Raw genomic sequence first — 21,971 nt, 5'->3', positions numbered from 1 at the left:
GGTACCAGCTGCAAACTGGCACTTGCAGTATAACCGTACACCTAGGACAGTATCATTTTCTTGGGCACAACACGTCAGTAACATCTCTAGAAATGACAGAACTGAATAATTAACATTACCAGTATTATATTTAAATATGCTCTTAAGTCCTGTGGTTTTGTTTTTCTTCAAAACATTGAGCACCAGAAAGAAAATTCTTAAAAGCTAAATGATTCATAACTGATGAAATAAATTAACCAGAGGTTAACATCTTTTAAAGTTAATATAAACATTGCAGATAAGAATGTTCCGAATGTTAACTGCATTGTACTTCACAGTATAGTTAGATGTTTCCTGTATAAATTCACATTTGCAATTTTGCTAGCTTATAACTTAAAGCCACCCACATTCCTTGTTTACCTTCATGTCTGAGATTCAATTCCCTTAAGACTGAGAAAATCACTTTTTCATTTACTTTGGCATAGTTAAGTTTGCTGTAATTTTACTCAAGTACAAAAAATAACCAAAGATATTCTCATCCAGGTGACGTTAAGACTTCCCAATGCACAAGGAAATGAATATAAGCCATAAATATACTAGAGTATTAAACAAATGTAAACAATACATTAAACACTTTGTAAGTGAACATAATGAAATAAATTAACATCTTCCACTTTTCCCCACTGTTTCACTAACATAGCCAGAATTTTGTGCTGATAGGCGAGAGGCATAAATTTCTAAATGAAATTCACTGCTAGTACACCAGTGCTACAGAAACATATAAATTGGACCGAAATGAGCACACTATGTAGTAGGACTTGAGAAGTTTTCCAGGTGAATAAGAGTACCACTAATACAAGCATGATCATGGACAGCATGAAATCAGAAGTAGAAGGTCTTGAAAGGTACAGCAAACTTGGTACATCAAAGACTCTCTATGCATTATATTTGAATGCTTAGTAACCGAGGCTGATTTGCAATTGCATAGAAATAAAACCTACATTGTCATAGATGCACGACAAATTTATTATCCCACAAATTCTGAACATGCATCTACCTCTACAGGCTCCCTGTTATCTACTGGTGAAAGATGAAAAATGTAAAAAGAACATGGCTTTGCCACTTGAGTCATATTCTGCTGCGGCTTCAGAAGCAGTGGAGAATCAATATGATACAAAACAAATCATAAAAGATAAATGGATGATATGTTATTACAGAAATGTCCTTTTAAGCTGCTTCAACATGAGCCCAAATGGCCATATGTAACCATAGCAGTCAACATATTTGATTGTAGACAACAGTCAGTTAGCAGTATAACTTTAAAGCCATGAAAGGGGTGGGAGGTGCATAAAAATAAGTATTCACCATAAACCGTAACATTATAAATAGCTAAAAATACAATAATGAAGATATATGTACAATAGAGTTGCTTATACAAAAATGTCAAGGAAACCACTAGTGCTGCTGAGAACAAACATACACTATAAAAGGTGAAGCAGTTGTTCCATTATAATATATAAATAGAAAGTGTGAACTCTATAGTGTAAATATAGAAAAAAAAAGCAAGTATCCCTTTTTCAGGAGTTTGTGTTCCTGTCTAACAAAAAGTCATTGACCTGACATGTTAACTCTCTTCCTCTCTCCACAAATGCTGGCTGACCTGGTGACTATTTCCAGCATTTTCCATTTTTATTTCAGATATCCAGCATCTGCAGTATTTTACTTTTGTATTTTCCATCAAAGTGTACACTTATCTGTTATAGCAATGTAACTTTTCTCTAGTCCAAATTCTCGTCATTAACTGACATCCATCCTTAAGCAAATTCACTTAAGTTTGATGTTGGTGTTGAAATTTTGATGGGAATTTGCATTTCATACTGCACCTGCACTATCTGAATAAAAGCAGAATTCATGGGCAATATTGAATCAGTACAGTATAACAAGCGACCAAAGCACAGAAACCAGTACACACAAAACGCTTCTCTTGCAAGGTTGCAAAGCACCTGAAGAAGTGATACTATAATCAAACATACCAAGGTCACCAGAGGTTCCATTTTATACCCTTTACAGAATAACCTGATCATTGCAAATAGTGCATTTCAATGCTGGATTGGATACACATTGGGATTTACAGCAATGTAACTCAGTCAAGGTATCTTTAAATAATTACTACTGCTGGATTAGGAAATGTACTTTAAGAAACTAATCTTCCAATGAGTTGTTGTTATGCAACCTAATAATCTATATCTCATTGGCTCATTAAGTTTTAATATACAGAAATAAACACAAGATATCACACTTTTACTATCTGTAGATATTAACAAATATGCCAATTCCTATCTAGATTAACAGCAATGTTTAATGCAATTCTTCATGGCTGTGGGTCAGAACAGAGTTAGATTGTACCTTTAGGAAATCCAGTTAACAGTTCTGCATATATTTAAAGACATTAGATTTTCCAATTAATCACATATGAACAATGAGAGAGCAAATACAATGTTATAAATTTTCTCTTTAGAAGCAACATCACAGAAAAGATGGACAGAATGTAAATAACAGGATGAAAGTGCTTCTTGTGCAAATATTGTGCACAAAAGAACCCCAAGGGGAAAGTGCAACAGGCAGTCTGTAAACACCCCAAAAGACACCATTTAATTTTAACTATTAGCATGTACTAGGTGCCAGCTTAAGTCTCCCTCTAGTTTCAAAGCTTAAGTCAACTGTAACCTCAGAACACATATACCATCAAACAAGTTTACTTGCGATGGTCAATTAATAAAAAATCAAAATATCATACATGCAGAACTGTTAATAATGCAACTCTATGGTATATTTGGAATTGCTTAGCCACAAAACATAATCAAGGTGATCCCTTATAGACATTATTTTCAGTACAGGTTGATTATATTCACACGATGTTCCTTCCATATTGCCAGTCAAGTGCAGAAATTTCACGTTAATGTTCAAGTAACATTGGGCAACTTAAGATGAGAATTCTGCACAATCTTTTTGTTTGGGTGTTGCATCTTCTGAAGCTGTTTCGCTGCTCGTTCCTGCATCCCCATTTAAGATGGCATCTAGAACTGGTTTCTGCTCTGTCACTAAAAAAAAAATCAGCATTAATATCTCATCCAAAAAAAATGTAACTATATATTTAAGATTTGTGTTTGTGACAATCTTTCACTCTGCAAAAGAATGCATTTGCAGAATTACAATCACATATTACGATGAAGCAAATTTTCAGGAATACTCAAAGGTTAAGTCAAGTTGGCACACTGTCGAGTATCTGTTAGTAGCTGGGAACAATCATAACAGTACAGATCTGCCCTATCACATTGGAAATGTGTAGACATTTTCGCAGAGAGCAAACTTGAAGGGAGTAATAGAAACTGATTTCCAAAACAGGACCTCTAGTGAAAGAGATGAAATAGTGTTTACCTAACAATTGAGCTAGTAAAGGCAGAGTGCAATGCACCACACAGACTAAAAAGGTCCCAGTCTGTGCTGAGTCAGATACATATCAACTACACATCAATGTGCCAATGATGGTCTCAATGCACCAGGATAGAGGGGAGAAAGATCAACCTGGTTTCTTACCTCTATGAATAAACATTAGATGAGGATAGAACATAGCTTGACTGTTGATGCCATTCACATCTGACCACCCTGCTGACACTCATGGTCTGGACTCACACATGGAGACTGCCCATTTGGGCAAGATACTGGAATCTCTACTAGGTCAAAAAGTATGGTTGTCAGCTTTGGCTCAGTGGTAGAACTCTTACCGCTGAACCCATATGGTCATGGGTTTGGGTTCAAGTCCCAGTTCAGAGACTGGAGAACACAATCTAGTATCAAGGGCGTGCCATCTTTCAGTTGGACGTGACACTATTTGCAGGGGATTCTCCTCACTCTTGACCAAAATTTATTCCACAGCCAACATTATTAAAACAGATTATCTGGTTATTATCACACTGTAGTTTGTGGGACCTTGCTGTGCACAATTGGATGCCGTGTTTCTTTACATTACGACGTAGACTACACTTCATTGGTTGTAAAGTACTCTGAAATGTCCTGAGGTTGTCAAAGGTGCTATGTAAATGCAAGTTCTTTCTTTTTATTGTCTTATACATTTTTATGGCTTCAGTACCATTCAAATCTATAATGTTGTCCATTTTCAAATTTCTACCTGCTAGTGGTTTGGCATCACCACTTCCATCATTTCTGCCCACAGCTGCATTTCTGCTTTCCTCCAGCTCATCAAGATATAAGCGATAACGATGCCCAGTCTCATCCTCGTAATCCACATTTTCATCATCAGAGTCTATCTCTGGAGCAACATACACCACTTCAAACTCAATCTCTCCTCTCTTTAAAAAAAAAGTTACAATCGTTTTAGTTCTGAGCTAAATAACCTACAACATACAAAAATCAAATTACTGCCAATGTTGGAAATCTGAAATAAAAACAGAAATTGTTGGAAACACTCAACCAGTCAGGCAGCATCAATGCAGCCAAGAAGATAGGGTTAAAAGGTTGAGATTTTACTGACCCCATGGTGACCAGCTGGAAGGCAAGTCAGTCAGTAAAATGCTAGGCAAGTTTCCCAGCAGTGGGAATGGCAGGGGCTTGGCTATCAGCTGACCGGAGGTGGGCGGCCAATTTGAATAAATAAAGGCCCAATTAAGGGCCTCCTGATGCATGCGCAAGCCACCAGCTGCATGGAGGTAGCCTCCCAGTGACTTCCCGGGGTGGGCCATTGGAGCCAGAGGCTCCATGCCCAAGGAGGGGGGCCAGCAGTAGCAAAGCCCCACGGCCCTGCTGAAGGAGTTTCCTTCTGATCGCTAGGACCTGCCTGCTTGGCCCCAGTGGAAAAAAAATCAACTTTCTGCCACCCCTGCGAGGGCGCCTCAAAATGGAGGCGTTTACCTGAGAAGCGGCCACCTCTCTCAATGGCACTACAGAGCTACCAGCCCCCTCATTGGGTCAGCAGCATGGAAGGCCCACCACCTTCCCTAATTAGCCACGCCCCCTACCTGCCAGCTCTTGATTGCCATCTTCTGGCAATATCACGTGGAAAGTTCTGCCTACTGCCCGAGCAAGCTGGCAACCCGAAAAACACCCCAATGCTGGGACTCTTCCCTGTGTCCTCCCCCCTTTTGAGAAGATTCTGGCCAAAGTTTCAGGTCTCTGACTCATCATCAAAGCCCTAATTCGTCATTTTCTGAAGCTTTTAGTCAAAATGTGCTCACATCTACATTTTTGATCGGTTACTAATCAATGGCAAATGAATTCAACATAGATAAAAGCATGAGGTAATACATTTTGGTAAAAAGAATAAGGTCACATAAACCTTGGAAAATAACTGTCTAAATGCAATTGAGGAGCAGCAAGATCTGGGGTACAGATGCACAAATCACTAAAAGTAGCAATGCAAGTTAATAAAGCCATTAAAATAAAACAAACAAAATACTGGGGTTCATTTCTAAAGCAATAGAATTGAAGAGCAGAGAAGTTATGTTAAACTTGTATAGAATCTTGGTTAGACCACACTAAGAGTATTGTGAAAAGCTCTCATCTCCAGGCCATAAAAAGGACATATAGGCACTGAAGAAGGTGCATAACAGATTCACTAGGATAACGCCAGAACTGAGAGGTCATAGTCATCAGAAAATATTCAGCCAGCTGAAACTCCCCTTTTCTAAGAAAATGAAGACTGAGGTGTGACCTGATAGAGGTTTTTAAGATTATGAAAGGCTTGGATAGGGTACAGATAGAGAAGATATTTTCATTTATGGATGAAATCAGAGCTAGGAGCCATACATACAAGATAGTCAATGATAAATCCAGTAGAGATTTTAGGAGAAACTTCTTTACACAGAGAGTGGTTAGAATGAGGAATTCACTAGAAAAAGGAATAGTTGAAGTGAACAGCAGAGGTGCATTTAAGGGGAAGCGAGATAAGCACAAGAAGGGCAAAGGAATAGAAGGGTATGTTGATTGGATTAGATGAAAAAGGGTCAGAGAAGCATCATGTGGAGAATAAACACTGGCATAGATCTATTGGGCCAAATGGCCTATTTTTATGCTGTAGATACTTCATAATGTTTCATTTCTGCTTTCACAATATATTTATTCTACAACTGAACACCAAAACAGTTACTGTAATTTTCGATTATATTCTAATTCAAAGCAGAATTATAGAAACATACATTTGCAAAATAGTGTGAATAAACTATAAATTTTTAAAAGTACTCATTTAAACATGTTGTAAATATATTTTTGGCAAGATGAATATGCAGAGTTTAATTGGAATCAATACAGAAAATGCCGGAAGTAAAAAGCAGGTCCATCGGCCTCAGTCAAGAGAGAAGACATTAACATTTCAGCTGTAGGCTCTTTGTCAGAACTGGAAAGTGGCAAATAAGAGCCTTATTTTAGCAACCACACATACACATATCTCTATACCAGATTAGTCAGTTTAATTACCTGCTGGGAGAGAATTGTAACAGCTTCTTTGTGTTTGGCATCTCTTAAATTGATTCCATTAACAGCTAGTATGGCATCTCCAACATGCAGGCCGCCACATCGCTCAGCAGGCTGAGCTGGGTGGATTTCTGATATTAGAATTGGGACTCCATGCTCCTTGCCACCCTGTTTTACAGTTCGAAAGTAGTCATATTTAGTTTACATCTGGACAATGCACATCTTATTTTTAATCCCATAAATTATTCCATCACATGGTATAAGTCTTTGCAAAACCTACTGCTAGTATAGTAGTGTTCAAACATGCTAACCTCTAAATTCAACTTGTAACTTTGTCAGAATTGTACATGCCTGATATTATCCAGCTGTGAAACGTGATGTTTTTCTGCACTTTCTAGGTCATAAAAGTTAGACCATTTAATCATTGGAATGCCTGTAGTATTGTATTATCACAATGCAACTACTAGATACATTTTATTTTCAAAAGTGAAACAAATATTTGCTACCATAACCAAATAATAGTAAGAAATGTTTTTTTTTCTATTCATTCATGGGATATGAGCATCACTGGCAAGATCAACATTTATCGCCCATCCCTAATTGTCCTTGACAGGATGGTGGTAAGCCACCTTCTTGAACTGCTGCAGTCCATGTGGTGTAAGTACACCCACTGTGCTGTTAGGAAAGAAGTTCCAGGGTTTTGAACCAGCAACAATGAAGGAACGGTGATATAGTTCCAAGTCAGGATGGTGTGCGACTTGGAGGGAAACTTGCAGGTGGTGTGTCCATGCATCTGTTGCCCTTGTCCTTCTATGTGATAGAAGTCGCGGGTGTGTAAGGTGTTGTCGAAGGAGGCGTGGCGAGTTGCTGCAGTGCATCTTGTACATGGTAAATACTGCTGCCAATGTGTGCCGATGGTGGAGTGTGTGAATGTTTAAGGTGGTACCAATCAAGCGAGCTGCTTTGTCCTGGATGGTGTCCAAGTTTCTTGTGTTGTTGGAGCTGAACTCATCCATGTTAGTGGACAGTATTCCATCACACTCCTGACTTGTGCCTTCTAGATGATAGACAGGCTTTGAAGAGAGAGGTGAGTTACTTGCGGCAGAATTCCCAGCCTCTGACCTACTCTTCTTGCCACAGTTGGTCCAGTTAAGTTTCAGGTAGTAACCCCCAAGATGTAAGATATTGCAAGAGTCTTTAAAAATTAAACTTTATGGCCTCAAAGGTAGATAGAAAAATCTATCTTAGCAAAATACATTCTGCATTACTTTATGCAACTCTTCTTCCCTTATTAAAGGGTAAATCAATAGAGAAGGTGAGAGTAATGTCATGAGAGTTGTGCTAACAAACATATATAAATCTCAATCCATGCATAATATTAGGAAAATATCATAGCTCAAACAGAATACTTACCTAGTAATGATTTATTTCAGCTTCAGTAAACCATTTCAGCTGCACTTTTGCAGTTTGAATAAAGTTGCGGTGGCATAGTGGTATTGTCACTGGACTAGTAATCTAGAGCTCAGGTCAATGCTCTGGGGACATGGATTCGAATCCCACCATAGCAGATGGTGAAATTTGAATTCAACTAATAAATATGCAATTAAAAGCTAGTCTAATGGTGACCATGAAACCATTGTAGTTTCCGGCCTACATGTGACTCCAGTCCCACAGCAATGTGGCTGACTTTTAAATGTCCTCTGAAATGGCCTAGCAAGCCACTCAGTTCAAGGGCAATTAGGGATGGGCAATAAATGCTGGCATAGCCAGCAACACCCACATCCCAAAAACAAATTTTTAAAAAATCAGAGACTACACGCTCAGGACAGCATTAAAGCTCTTGAAGTGAAACCTCCTCCAGTTAAAAAATGATAAACTTGTCATTATAGTCTTTGACTCCCGGCCATTTTTTTTTGCCATTGCCCTAGACTTCATTAACCTCCGAAACTGCTACTTTAACGTAGCCCAGAAGGTGCAAGACCTCAGGCATCCTACTTAAATCTGAGCGGAGACTTCTCTCTCTTATCTAATTCATTGCCAAGATCACTTTCATCAAGCTCCAGAATGTTTCTTGCCTCTGTTCCCAAATTCCTGCTGCTGCCAAAGTTCAAGTCCATGTGTTACTACTTCAAGACTCAACTTCTTGAATACTCTGAGCTGGCATTCCTTTCCTCCACAAACTACTTATCCAGATTGCAAACTACAACTTGCCTGTGTCTTCTCCTTTACTGCCAAACAATTTCATCCTCCCCAGGCTTCACTAACTTCCTGTACCCAAAGAGATATACTCATCCTTGTTCAAATCCCTTCATGTCCTCACCCATCCTACTTCACCAGTATCTTCCCACTGTACATACCTGCATGCATCATCCATTCTTCAGACATGTATTAATTTCTCATTCCCTTCTTCCTGTACACTATCACTGTTGGCTGTTTATTTAGCTACTACAGAATTCTAGATTCCATGCCAAAATCCCTTAACCACACCATCTTCCTTAAAAACCTTTTCTTCAAGCTTGCCTTTGCTTCCTGTCCTTGGTCTCTGATTTTCCTTCTTGCTTAGTGTAAACATTCCTATAAAGTGCAGAGATGCTGCTCGCTACTTGTGTGTTTAATAGGTGTAAATTATTGTTGTATTAGCTAATATGCATTGTCCTACACACTGCCAAATAGGTAGGTATCTGAGTAATCAACAATTGGCAAATCACAGCATCAAATTTTCAATACTTTTTACAACTTTCCTTTTTAGTCAAAGTTATGTGTACAGTATCAGTGTAGCTTGAGTGAGACAAAGGTCAGAGGTAGATTCTATTCGCAAATGCAATCATAATTAATACTCATTTCAATATACTCTACAACAGGAGAGTTTAAGCTTTTTATCTTTGTGCACATCATGGAACATCATAAGCCTCTTATATGTTTAAGTATTCTCATTAATTTGCATATACCTCTATCTGCAGCTAACAGATACTGATGTCCTAGTATACGATTTATTCACCAACAAAGCAACTGCTCCAAGAACAGCCATTTATAAACCTTCAGCCCATGAAATTTCAACAAGACAATTCAGGGAATACATAAATAGAAAGTAAGTTGTCTGTGCTTTGCGAGTCAGAATCTACAGTTTGTGGGCCACGATGTGCCAAGGTAACAGTGAGTCAGTTAAGGCAAGACCTCCCATACTACTTGCAAAAATCAATGCTTGCCCACCATATAAAAATTTGAAAAAATGTATTAACATTGGAATACATTTTGAGAGATTACTTGCTACTGCTCATAGACAGCATTTATTGAAAGATCAAGGATATGCTGCATATGATTTTCTGTTCATTGTGAAAAAATTACCCATTACAATATCTGACATTTAGGCTTCCCCAAATTAATACAAATGTGAAGCTTCTGCATGGCGTCAACAGTTCAGAAATACCATCTCTCTGTTCTATCCATACTGTCATGCAGGCCCCCACTTGCCAAGAATGAGGCGTATAAATTTTGCCACATGGACATTAAATTTCAAAATGTTGCTGGGAAGAGGAGAAGGCCTGTTACAAGGATTCCAGACCTTGGCTGGAAAAAAACATTTACATACTAACAATTGGAAAGTGGTGAATAAGGAATCACCAAGTGGGAGCTAAAAACACGGTGTGTTTAAAATTAAAGCCTGTTACAGTAAGACCAGGTGAAGGCTGAAAGGGAACCCTAGACCTCTTTCTCACCTGGTCATAACAATACTGATGTTTCCATGTACTCCAACTAGATATCTGTATGAATGACACTAAATAAATATTAAAGCAGACTCACTGTAATCGATATGCCGAGACCTTCATGATCCTCTTTGACTAACAGTACTTTCCGAATTGGCCCAACACCTTGGGTCTTCCTTATGATGTCTGGATCCTATTTCAGGAAGGAAAATAAGGTAAATAATTTTTAAACATGAAAAGCAAAAGACAAGCTCCCAAGATAATTGTCCTTAAATTCTCAGAAGAACGTGCAATTGATAGAAAATATGTTTAACATTCTCATTCTTTGGCCTCCTTATCTCGAGAGACAATGGATACGCGCCTGGAGGTGGTCAGTCTTACCAAAATTATCACTTCACACTTCTCTGCATTAAGTTTCACCACCCATTCCACCAACCTATGTCCTCTTGAAGTTTATCACTATCCTTCTCACAGTTCACAATACTTCCAAGTTTTGTGTCATCTGCAAATTTTGAAATTGTGCCCTGCACGCCCAAGTCTAGGTCATTAATACAGATCAAGAAAATCAGTGGTCCTAATACCAACCTGTGGGGAACCCCACTGTACACCTTCCTCCAATCTGAAAAACAACCATTCACCACTACTTTCTGTTTCCTGTCACTCAGTCAACTTCGTATCCATGCTGTCACTGTCCCTTTTATTCCATGGGCTTCAACTTTGCTGACAAGCCTGTTTTGTGGCAGTTTATCAAACGCCTTTTGGAAGACCAAATCAACCACATTACCCTCATCAACCCTCTTTGTTACTTCATCAAAAAACTCAATCAAAATAGTTAAACAAAATTTGCCCTTAAATTTGTGCTGGCTTTCTTTAACTAATCCACTTTTGTCCAAGTGATGGATAATTTGTTCCAAATTATCCTTCCTAAAAGCTTTCCCACCACTGAGGTTAAGCTGACTGGCCTGTAGTTACTAGGTTTATCCTTTTTGAACAGGGGTGTAACATTTGCAATTCTCCAGTCCTCTGGCACCACCTATCTAAGGAGGATTGGAAGATTATGGCATGTGTCGCCACAATTTCCACAGTTACTTCCCTAAGTATCCTCAGATGCATCTCATCCGGTCCTGGTGACTTATCACCTTTAAGTACAGCCAGTCTTTCAAAATACTTCCTCTATCAATTTTTAGCCCATGCAGCGTCTCAACTACCTCCCTTTTCACTACAACTTTGTCAGCATCTTCTTCCTTGGTAAAGACAGATGCAAAGTAGTCATTTAGTACCTTAGCCATGCTCTTTGCCTCCATGCATAAATTCTCTAATTGCACAGCTTCAAAGGATTTTCATCATTTGGAATGTTTTTACTAATACACAAGTAAATATAATCTTTTATTAGAAGAATGAAATTGAAATTTTACATACATGTCCAGGTGGCGTGGGCAAGGGTCGTTTAGGGTCATTGCGTCCTCGACATGCCCTAATAACAGTTTTATGTCTGTGGAGATGTATTTCTGCTTCCAGCTGGTTCCAGAGTTTATCATGAGCTGGTCCTTTCATGTCTCGACCCAAAAGCTGGATTTGCTGCACCCTACACAAAAGTATTAACAATTAGAAAGTTTGATGTTTTCTGCCCTTAAATATGTCAACAAAAACAGAGACTGCATGCTTTCTGAACCAATACCTGACTGGATTCAAGCTCATTTTCACCTTAATGGGATCAAATATACCATGAATTCAAAACAGAAAATGCTTAAAATGCACAGCAAACATCCAAGAGAGAAAAACAGGTAAGGATTTCAGGTATGAGCATTTTTCCTTTAGATTCTGAACACTGTTGTGGGTTGCCAACAGTTTCTGTTTATATTTCTCATGTCCAGTATTCACATTGGACTCTACATACTATGTGGATTGATGTGTATGTATGCATATATATATATAGATTATGTTGATTGTACATATAAAATGTAGTTTATGCTTGTCAAATGCTCCTACTGTAAAGTATATGTATTCCACTTTCTCCAGCTCAGACTGCGACAATTAATTTCCCTTTAACCCCTTAAAATGCTACTGTCTTACTTCACCACAGCTTCAAGTGGAAAAGTTAAATTGCTTTATTGGTCTAAAATAACATAATAGAGATATTTTTTAAAAATTGTGTTTGAAAAGCCTTGGCTTGTTTTCTGTTGGAAATGTAGTAATAGACATCAAGAGTGACAGCTCACCTGCCCGCCAGCTCCTTATCCAGGTACTTAGCAGCCAACCTTGCACCATATACCTCAGCTTGTAGAACTGCTATATGGCGGCGCAAGGCTTCATTCTCCTTTTTCAGCAGTTTTACATCAGCTTCTAGCTTTGCTTCCTTCACTTTTTCTTTTTTATTGGATTCTAATTCTTTTTCCTTTCCAGAAAAATATACACATTGGTTACCGACACTTGTAATTGGCTGTATTAAAATATAGTGTCCTTTTCAGTTACAAGCATTGCCAAGATTGTGATGCCCCAACACTTAATATCAAAGTCAAAGCCTAAAGGAGGATTGAAATGATTTGGGCTCAAATGTGACAAAGCTTTCTGATAGACGACTCAAAACAAAAAAAAGATGGTACTCCAGGAGACCGCAATACCAATAGGTAAAGGATAGCTTGAAACTTGGAAACAGAATTTAGCAACACAAAGCCAGCAACAAGAAAATGTAATTCCATCTATCCATCTTGTATGACTGTAAGCCTAGCTTTTTAATCTTTACCCTGTGGAAAGACTGAAAAAAATATGGTCTAATAGCAAAGGTGCAGGAATTGGTAAAATGCATAATTTACCTTCACATATTAGGCACCACAAAGTCTCTTATGACCATCCTATGTTGCTCATAAGACAAAGAAAATTCATGGCACTTGGAAGCATTTACCTTTGTTCTGAGAAATGACATACACTAAAAATGTGCAGTGCAACTTTTTTGGTATACATTACTATGAAATGCAGACTGAATTTTTCTTTTCCAGCAGATCTGTCATACCTAGACTAAAAAGTTCTGTAAAATGTGTAAAACCATTCTTTTATTAAAATATCTAAAGTCAAAAACTTTCATCTGACTAAATTTGGCAGAAATGGTCAACTTAGGATTCGCAAATCATTTTCGAAACCTACTTTAATTCATTATGGTTGTACACAACAGTAAAAATAATCAAAGTTAAAGATGTATGAAAGGAGCACATTAGTAATGTGCTTTTCACCAACAATCAATCCAGTGCTCCAGTCCAAGAAGATATTTTCCGGTGTGACTTATATTGAAAGTATAAGACTGATGGAAGGCAGCGACAGTTGTCAATGAATCCACAAAAACACACCAGTATACTCACTTACCATCTCATCCACTGAAAGGACAGACTTGGGACAGGAAAGAAAGAAGAGTTAGGAAGGTAGCAAACATTTAAATACAGAAAACAGTTAAACACACATTCATAGGAAAGGAAAGGAGAAACCAGTGATTTTTGTCCAAAAGCAGAGCAGGGATAATATTCCAATATTAATGGCTGTATGACTCTACTATACAGTTACTTCAGTGAAAAAAGCAATATTTAAGATTCAAACAATCTGTACATCAAAAAATGTATTTATGGTCAAAATAAAAAGTGAAGAAAGCTGCACAGTGCTGCTTTTGAAAATTATTTGCATGAAATGCTGCTCAAAGAAAACCTGAAAGATTATAAAGTTGTAGCCTACTTCAGATGTGCACTGGGGGGCAACCCACTACCAGGAGGCGAGCTCGCTATTTAAATATTATTTAATTTGTCTTTCAGTCCTCGAGAAACGCAGTTGCCGAAGGAGGACTGCTTCCTGGAAAAGCTAAGTGCCTTTATAGTACTACCGGTCGCCAGGAACAGCAAGAGTGCTTTCTCCCAGCTCACCAAGCTTACCATCTTCCCTGTGCGCCATCAGAACCGCAATTCCACCCCCACCCACCCCGCCAGCGATTGATGAAAATCTCCCCCTAGGTCCGGACCCCCACCCCTGCTCCCACTAACACAGCTGCAGGCTCACTACCCGCTTCTGGAGCTTCGGTCTCCTCCAGAGCGTTCGAGTCAAGCCTGCCAATCAGACTGGCTTCCGGGCAAAATACGAAGAAGCCGGAATTCCCGAACCTTGCTTCAATCCCTGCCTCCGCTCACGGAACCCTCCCCTGTCAATATCAGGGTTTCTATAGAAAATTCTATAGAGGCATTTCCACTATCCAGTACTTCCCAGGGACTGCATTTTGAAAGACTATAGGGATGGCCTGAAATCTTAAATCATTCATTTTAATAGACGGAAAGTCATAGCCATTTCCAAGATGCACAACTTCCAAGTGGGGGCACGGATTTCAGAATCATCCCTTATGTTTCTTAGCCGAGGAATTTTTATGATCAGATTCAGAAGATGAGTGTTTCAGTGCACTCACCCAGTTATTCACCCAGCAAAAACAGTTTTATGAAGCTCCAAAGATTTGGTGATAAATACACAGCATAGTGTAGGACTAAGCTATGTCGGTGAAAAGTGTCTCAGGTTCAGTGCTTCGTTAGTCTTGAATTAGCTGATCTCAGCTGCGCAGCAGTGGAGCACAGCAATTGATCTCATTGTCCCTAAGCTACCTGGGAAAGCAGGTAGGGGAGGGAGGAATATCAACCAGATTTCCAATTCTTAATCACTATTCACCAGTCTCTTGCTGACTATGTGCATGTGCCAGTTTCCATATGACCATAGGGGTGGCGTCATCTTCTAGGCTCAAAAATGATCAATATCGTTTGGGTGAAATATCAAAGGATGAAATATACCACCATGAAAATGGTCTTCGGTAGTAGTCACCGTCTCTGGGGGAAGCAGTAAAAAGCTTGCTAGTCCTTTTGAATATAGAATATTGTGATTAATTAGGCTAAAGAGAATTGACTTGATGAAACTATTTACCTTGAAACAAATTCACCCTAAATAATGCTGAATTAAACAATACTCAGTAGTTCAAAACTAAAGTAGACAACTTTGCTGCTGGCTTCAACTTTTATCTAGGACATACCAGTTTAGCCTTGATTGAGCTGGAGTCAACATTCTGCCCAGTCTTGGCATGCAGCTGCAGTTGGACAGCATGAAGCTGCAGGAGCTGATCATGTACTTCTTTCTCTAGCACAACTTTCTCAGCCTGGGTATCAATCAGCTCGGACTTCAGGTCCAGAAGCTGAGCCTACAGAGCAAAATGAAAAGCATATGGTTAACAGCTGGAAACAATGTGAGCATTTTAGAAGTTAATTTTATACATTTACAATAAATACATACAGAATCTATACACTAAGTTTCCATTCCTATCTATCTAATCATAGCCAGAGAATTACTTGCAATAACTTCTCTTCCTGTTCCCACATCATTACCTCTGGTGTCTCCCATGCATCTGTCCTTGGCCCCTCCTATTTCTCATGTACATGCTGCCCCTCAGTGACATCATCCGAAAGCACAGCTTTAGTTTTCACATGTACGCTGACAACACCCAGCTCTACCTTACCACCATCTCTCTCGGCCAAGTTGGCAGCTCCTCAATCCCAGAGTGCCACCAGATGCGGTGGCCACTGCTGGGGCTACACCCAGCCAGGACTAACAAGATGGAGCGGGCCCCGAAATGGAGGTTGGTGTGTGGGGCCAGAGCCAATCGACTGGACCCTGGCAAGGGAGGGGGTCAATCAAAAGGGTAGGGAGGGAAGTGGTCCAGTGTGGGATATTTGTGCCGCTGGGGGGTGGGGGGGGAGGGGGGGGGGGGTGTGCCCTCCGTGGGGCACAGCTGACTGTGCCCGGCCGCCACTGCTAAGATACAAGTGGTATGGGAGGAGGCCCTTAAGTGGCAATTAACCCACTTAAGGCCTTAATTGGTCTGGGGCCGGCAGGCTGTTTACAAACTCCCCCGCTCCTGGTAAAATGGCAGCCGGTACAGGTAGGTGACCGGAACGGCGCCTCCGCCTCCTACTCAATTTTATGCCCCCACCCCCACCTCCAACCAGCTCCCAGGGGCCGTAAAATTCTAGCCATCGTTTTCAGTCCCCGCTCCAAACTCCGTCCCCTAGCTACTGACTTCAGCCCTCTCCCTGGCAACAATCTGAGACTCAGCCAGTTTGTTTGCAAGCTTGGTGTCACATTTGACCCCAAGATCAGCTTCCGGCCTCATGTTCACGCCATCACGAAGACTGCCTATTTCTACCTCCATAAAATTGCCTGAATTTGTCCCTTCCTCAGATCATCTGCTGCTGAAATGCTCATTCATGCCTTTGTAACCTTTAGACTTGATTATTCCAACGCACTCCTGGCTGGTCTCCCACATTCTACCCTCTGTAAACTTGAAGTCATCCAAAACTCTGCTGCCCACGTCTTAACTTGCACCAAGTCCTGTTCACTTATCACCCCTGTTCTGACTGACCTACAATGGTTCCCGGTCAAGCCAATCAACATCTTGATTTCAAAGTTCTCATCCTTGTTTTCAAATCCTTCTATGGCCTCGCCCCTCCCTATCTCTGTAATCTCCTCTAGCCCCACAACCCTCCGAGATATCAGCACTCCTCTAATTCTGGCCTCTTGAGCATCCCTGATTTTAATCAGTCCACCATTGGTTGCAATGCCTTCAGCTGCCTTGGACCTAAGCTCTGGAATTCCTCCCTACACCTTTCCACCTCTCTATCCTCCTTTAAGAGACTCTTTAAAACCTACCTCTTTGATGTAATACCTCCTTATATGGCTCAATGTCATATTTTGTTTTATAACACCCCTGTGAAGCACCTTGGGATGTTGGTTCCATCTATGTCCCTTATCAAATACATGGAACCAGATGTACACAAGTCTTCTCTTTAGAAGTAAAATTCTCCATTGCGCACCAGGAACTCAACCAATTCAAGCAAAGCAGACATTACAGAAAAAACAACTGCACCTATTTGTCCATAACACTTTTCAGCAGCAAGAGGATACTAAATATATGCAGAAACTAGTTCACTTGGTTAAGTTAAATTTATATGTCTAGTTTAATTTTCTTCTTTCTTTCAGATGCAGAATGATTCAATGATAATGTTCTAGACAATGCCATCACAACAGTATTAAGTATGGAAACAGCCACAAAGAAAGTACCAATCACCAATTGTTGTATGTATTAAAATATTTCCCTTCTTTCTTTCTTTTGGGCCTCCTTATCTCGAGAGACAATGGATACGCGCCTGGAGGTGGTCAGTGGTTTGTGAAGCAGCGCCTGGAGTGGCTATAAAGGCCAATTCTGGAGTGACAGGCTCTTCCACAGGTGCTGCAGAGAAATTTGTTTGTTGGGGCTGTTGCACAGTTGGCTCTCCCCTTGCGCCTCTGTCTTTTTTCCTGCCAACTACTAAGTCTCTTCGACTCGCCACAATTTAGCCCTGTCTTTATGGCTGCCCGCCAGCTCTGGCGAATGCTGGCAACTGACTCCCACGACTTGTGATCAATGTCACACGATTTCATGTCACGTTTGCAGACGTCTTTATAACGGAGACATGGACGGCCGGTGGGTCTGATACCAGTGGCGAGCTCGCTGTACAATGTGTCTTTGGGGATCCTGCCATCTTCCATGCGGCTCACATGGCCAAGCCATCTCAAGCGCCGCTGACTCAGTAGTGTGTATAAGCTGGGGGTGTTGGCCGCTTCAAGGACTTCTGTGTTGGAGATATAGTCCTGCCACCTGATGCCAAGTATTCTCCGAAGGCAGCGAAGATGGAATGAATTGAGACGTCGCTCTTGGCTGGCATACGTTGTCCAGGCCTCGCTGCCGTAGAGCAAGGTACTGAGGACACAGGCCTGATACACTCGGACTTTTGTGTTCCGTGTCAGTGCGCCATTTTCCCACACTCTCTTGGCCAGTCTGGACATAGCAGTGGAAGCCTTACCCATGCGCTTGTTGATTTCTGCATCTAGAGACAGGTTACTGGTGATAGTTGAGCCTAGGTAGGTGAACTCTTGAACACTTCCAGAGCGTGGTCGCCAATATTGATGGATGGAGCATTTCTGACATCCTGCCCCATGATGTTCGTTTTCTTGAGGCTGATGGTTAGGCCAAATTCATTGCAGGCAGACGTAAACCTGTCGATGAGACTCTGCAGGCATTCTTCAGTGTGAGATGTTAAAGCAGCATCGTCAGCAAAGAGGAGTTCTCTGATGAGGACTTTCCGTACTTTGGACTTCGCTCTTAGACGGGCAAGGTTGAACAACCTGCCCCCTGATCTTGTGTGGAGGAAAATTCCTTCTTCAGAGGATTTGAACGCATGTGAAAGCAGCAGGGAGAAGAAAATCCCAAAAAGTGTGGGTGCGAGAACACAGTCCTGTTTCACACCACTCAGGATAGGAAAGGGCTCTGATGAGGAGCCACCATGTTGAATTGTGCCTTTCATATTGTCATGGAATGAGGTGATGATACTTAGTAGCTTTGGTGGACATCCGATCTTTTCTAGTAGTCTGAAGAGACCACGTCTGCTGACGAGGTCAAAGGCTTTGGTGAGATCAATGAAAGCAATGTAGAGGGGCATCTGTTGTTCACGGCATTTCTCCTGTATCTGACGAAGGGAGAACAGCATGTCAATAGTCGATCTCTCTGCACGAAAGCCACACTGTGCCTCAGGGTAGACGCGCTCGGCCAGCTTCTGGAGCCTGTTCAGAGCGACTCAAGCAAAGACTTTCCCCACTATGCTGAGCAGGGAGATTCCCCGGTAGTTGTTGCAGTCACCGCGGTCACCTTTGTTTTTATAGAGGGTGATGATGTTGGCATCGCGCATGTCCTGGGGTACTGCTCCCTCGTCCCAGCACAGGCATAGCAGTTCATGTAGTGCTGAGAGTATAGCAGGCTTGGCACTCTTGATTATTTCAGGGGTAATGCTGTCCTTCCCAGGGGCTTTTCCGCTGGCTAGGGAATCAATGGCATCACTGAGTTCCGATTTGGTTGGCTGTATGTCCAGCTCATCCATGACTGGTAGAGGCTGGGCTGCATTGAGGGCAGTCTCAGTGACAGCATTCTCCCTGGAGTACAGTTCTAGGTAGTGCTCAACCCAGCGGTCCATCTGTTTGCGTTGGTCAGTGATTATGTCCCCCGATTTAGATTTGAGGGGGGTGATCTTCTTGATGGTTGGCCCAAGAGCTCTCTTCATGCCATCATACATTCCTCTGATGTTTCCGGTGTCTGAGGCCAGCTGAATATGACTGCATAGGTGTTGCCAGTAGTCGTTTGCGCAACGCCTAGCTGTTCTTTGTGCAGTACTTCTGGCTGCTTTAAGTGCTGCGGATGTTAAATCGCTGGGGGCTTTCTTGTAGTTCAAAAGTGCAATGCGCTTAGCGGCTATGACAGGTTCCAGCTCTTCATTATGAGATTGAAACCAGTCTGCATTTCTCTTCGCACTTTTGCCGTAGGTGGTCAAAGCTGACTCATAGATGGCGTCTCTGATGTGGGCCCACTTGGTCTCAGCATCCCCTGTGGGAGTGTTTTGAAGGGCTGTTACAAGTGAATTTAGAAATTTTTGTAACAGCTGTGGGTGAGAAATTCTGCTCGTGTTGATGCGCGGGTGGCCCTTCTGCTTGGAATGATGCAACTTCTTTGGTCTGAGTCTAACCTTGCTGCACACCAGGGAGTGGTCGGTGTCGCAGTCCGCACTGTGGAAGCTGCGTGTGATTTGAACACTGTTTAAGGCGGCTCGCCTTGTGACAATGAGGTCTAGCTGGTGCCAACGACGTGATCTTGGGTGCCTCCATGAAACCTGTTGACAGGGTTTAGTGTGAAAGAACGAGTTGGTGATGCAGAGGTTATGATAGGTACACAACTCAAGCAGTCTCTGCACGTTCTCATTCATCCTTCCAACGCCATAGCGCCCAAGGCAGGAGGGCCATGAGTCATGGTCGGCCCCAACCCTGGCATTAAAGTCCCCCAGCAGGAATAGGTGTTCGGTGTTGGGGATGCTGCTAATGATGTTATGGAGTTGTTCATAGAACTGGTCTTTAGCTTCAGGTGCGGAGCAGAGTGTTGGAGCATAGATGCTGAGTAGGTGTACTGGACCAGAGGTGGTGAGCAGTCGGATGGACAGTATGCGTTCCGAGCCATTTGAGGGAGGCTCTATCATGCTGAGCAAGGAGTTTCTGATGGCGAAGCCCAACTCCATGCTGTCTTGGTTCTTCAGGATCCCTGCCCTGCCAGAAGAAGGTGATGTCTTGCTCTGCTAGAGAGCCACTCGCGGGGAGGCGAGTTTAAATAAGTAACCAAGAAATAAGTAACTTTCTACAGTGTGCAGCACTGCACTATACCGTACTGTAGAAACTTATAATGTGACCCGTGTTTGACATTCTGGGCAGCTAGCCAAACAGGTCATCTGTTATTTGAGTCACAGTATTAACTGCGCTAACACATCCTGTAGACTCTCACAAATTGCGCTGGCAATTTAACCCTTGTGTCAATGAACATTTGAACAGGATGTTTCTTAGCATGAACTAACCATTAACTTTTGATATGGCTTGTCTTTTCACCTATTTTCAGCTGGATGATTTCCTGTGCTACATGCTACATTGGCTCTCACCTTGGGATCTTAGTTAAAAAAGTAGGCTACAATAAATCCCAATATGACTGCCAACAAGAGATGAAATATGTTAGTGAATAAACATCACCCAAACTTAACTAAAGAGGAGGAAGCACTAAATCTCTCTCTGCTTCAAACATTTATCAATTTCCCCTTAAAAGTGCAGTGGTCTCTGCTTCAACCACTCCTTGTGGTAAAGTATCCCATGCTCCAGCAACCCTCTGAATAAAGAGACTTCACCGAACCGCTCTCAATTTATTATTTTTAAATTGATGACCCCTTATCGCTGACACACGAACCAGAGGAAACAGGCCTATAAATTAATCCGTGTAGCTCGACGAGAAACCATTTTAACTATAATCAGATAGGCAAGAGTGGAATCAAGCAAGGGCAGGATCACTGAACAGTTCAATGGAGATGAGGTTTGTGAGGAGGATTGTGCACTCAAGTCTGTCAAAGGCTGCAAGGAGGACGAGGGGGGGATAATGAACTGCAGTCATTGACGACATGTCTTTGATTATGATGGTTCCAATGCCAAGCAGAGACAGAAACCTGATTTGAGAGATTCAAGGATGAATTTTTAAGAAAGGTGAGCATATATTTGGGAGGTGACAGCATATTCAAGGACTCGAGAGCAAATCAAGGTTTGAGATGAAGCTATAGTTTGCAATGACAGAGGAATTGAGGATGAGCGTGGTATGATCTTGGCAGTTGGTGGTGATCAGCATGAGGTTTCCTTAGCTCTGTTTCACCTGAAGTCATTAGACTTCATGTTGTCTGGAGACAATGATGAAAAATCCCAGAACCACTGCCAACTAACTGAATGTCACTTTGCACCTTCTTCTGGTAGGTCTGTCCTGCCATGATGGTGATGGAAAAGTTTAGGATTTTGGTTGATAGATATGAGTCGGTATGACCATGTCAGTTGCTGCTTTACTAGGCTGTGACACAGGTCTCCCAAATCAGGCAAGCCAAGACTACCTGAGTCTTGCTCTGACATGATAGATGGGGCAGCACCCCATCTTTCCATGTCAATATAGATAAAATGTTGCAAGATATTTTGATGCCCTAAACAGTATTCTAAATAAAAGTAGTCACAACCATGTGTGAGTGAAATTTTACCAACTTTTTTAATTTCCTGTCTCTCAGAAAAAATGGCAGCTGTGGTACTTGTGAATACTAAAAATTGTGTTGTGACCCAAAGTACTTAAAAAATATATGGAAGTTTCTTTGA

At 41.3% G+C, this 21,971-nt stretch overlaps 1 protein-coding gene across 1 annotated transcript in view; it reads right to left on the bottom strand.

Moving 5' to 3' along the window:
- Nucleotides 1–1,187: 1,187 nt before the first annotated feature.
- The window catches only part of gopc (golgi-associated PDZ and coiled-coil motif containing), a 43,198-nt gene continuing 22,414 nt past the window's right edge, over nucleotides 1,188–21,971 (bottom strand). Inside the window, exons 2-8 of the mRNA XM_068025514.1 lie at nucleotides 15,211–15,375; nucleotides 12,389–12,564; nucleotides 11,589–11,754; nucleotides 10,267–10,362; nucleotides 6,469–6,633; nucleotides 4,169–4,349; nucleotides 1,188–3,080 (exon numbers count right to left, since the gene is read on the bottom strand). Coding sequence (XP_067881615.1) covers nucleotides 2,962–3,080; nucleotides 4,169–4,349; nucleotides 6,469–6,633; nucleotides 10,267–10,362; nucleotides 11,589–11,754; nucleotides 12,389–12,564; nucleotides 15,211–15,375 — 1,068 coding nt within the window. The 3' untranslated portion in view covers nucleotides 1,188–2,961. The remainder of the gene's footprint in view (nucleotides 3,081–4,168; nucleotides 4,350–6,468; nucleotides 6,634–10,266; nucleotides 10,363–11,588; nucleotides 11,755–12,388; nucleotides 12,565–15,210; nucleotides 15,376–21,971) is intronic.

This window comes from Heterodontus francisci, chromosome 3 (genome assembly GCF_036365525.1).
Source record: "Heterodontus francisci isolate sHetFra1 chromosome 3, sHetFra1.hap1, whole genome shotgun sequence".
Classification (NCBI taxonomy): domain Eukaryota; kingdom Metazoa; phylum Chordata; class Chondrichthyes; order Heterodontiformes; family Heterodontidae; genus Heterodontus; species Heterodontus francisci.
Note: the sequence above shows the minus strand (reverse complement) of the source record. Positions and strands in the feature narration are given on the sequence as shown.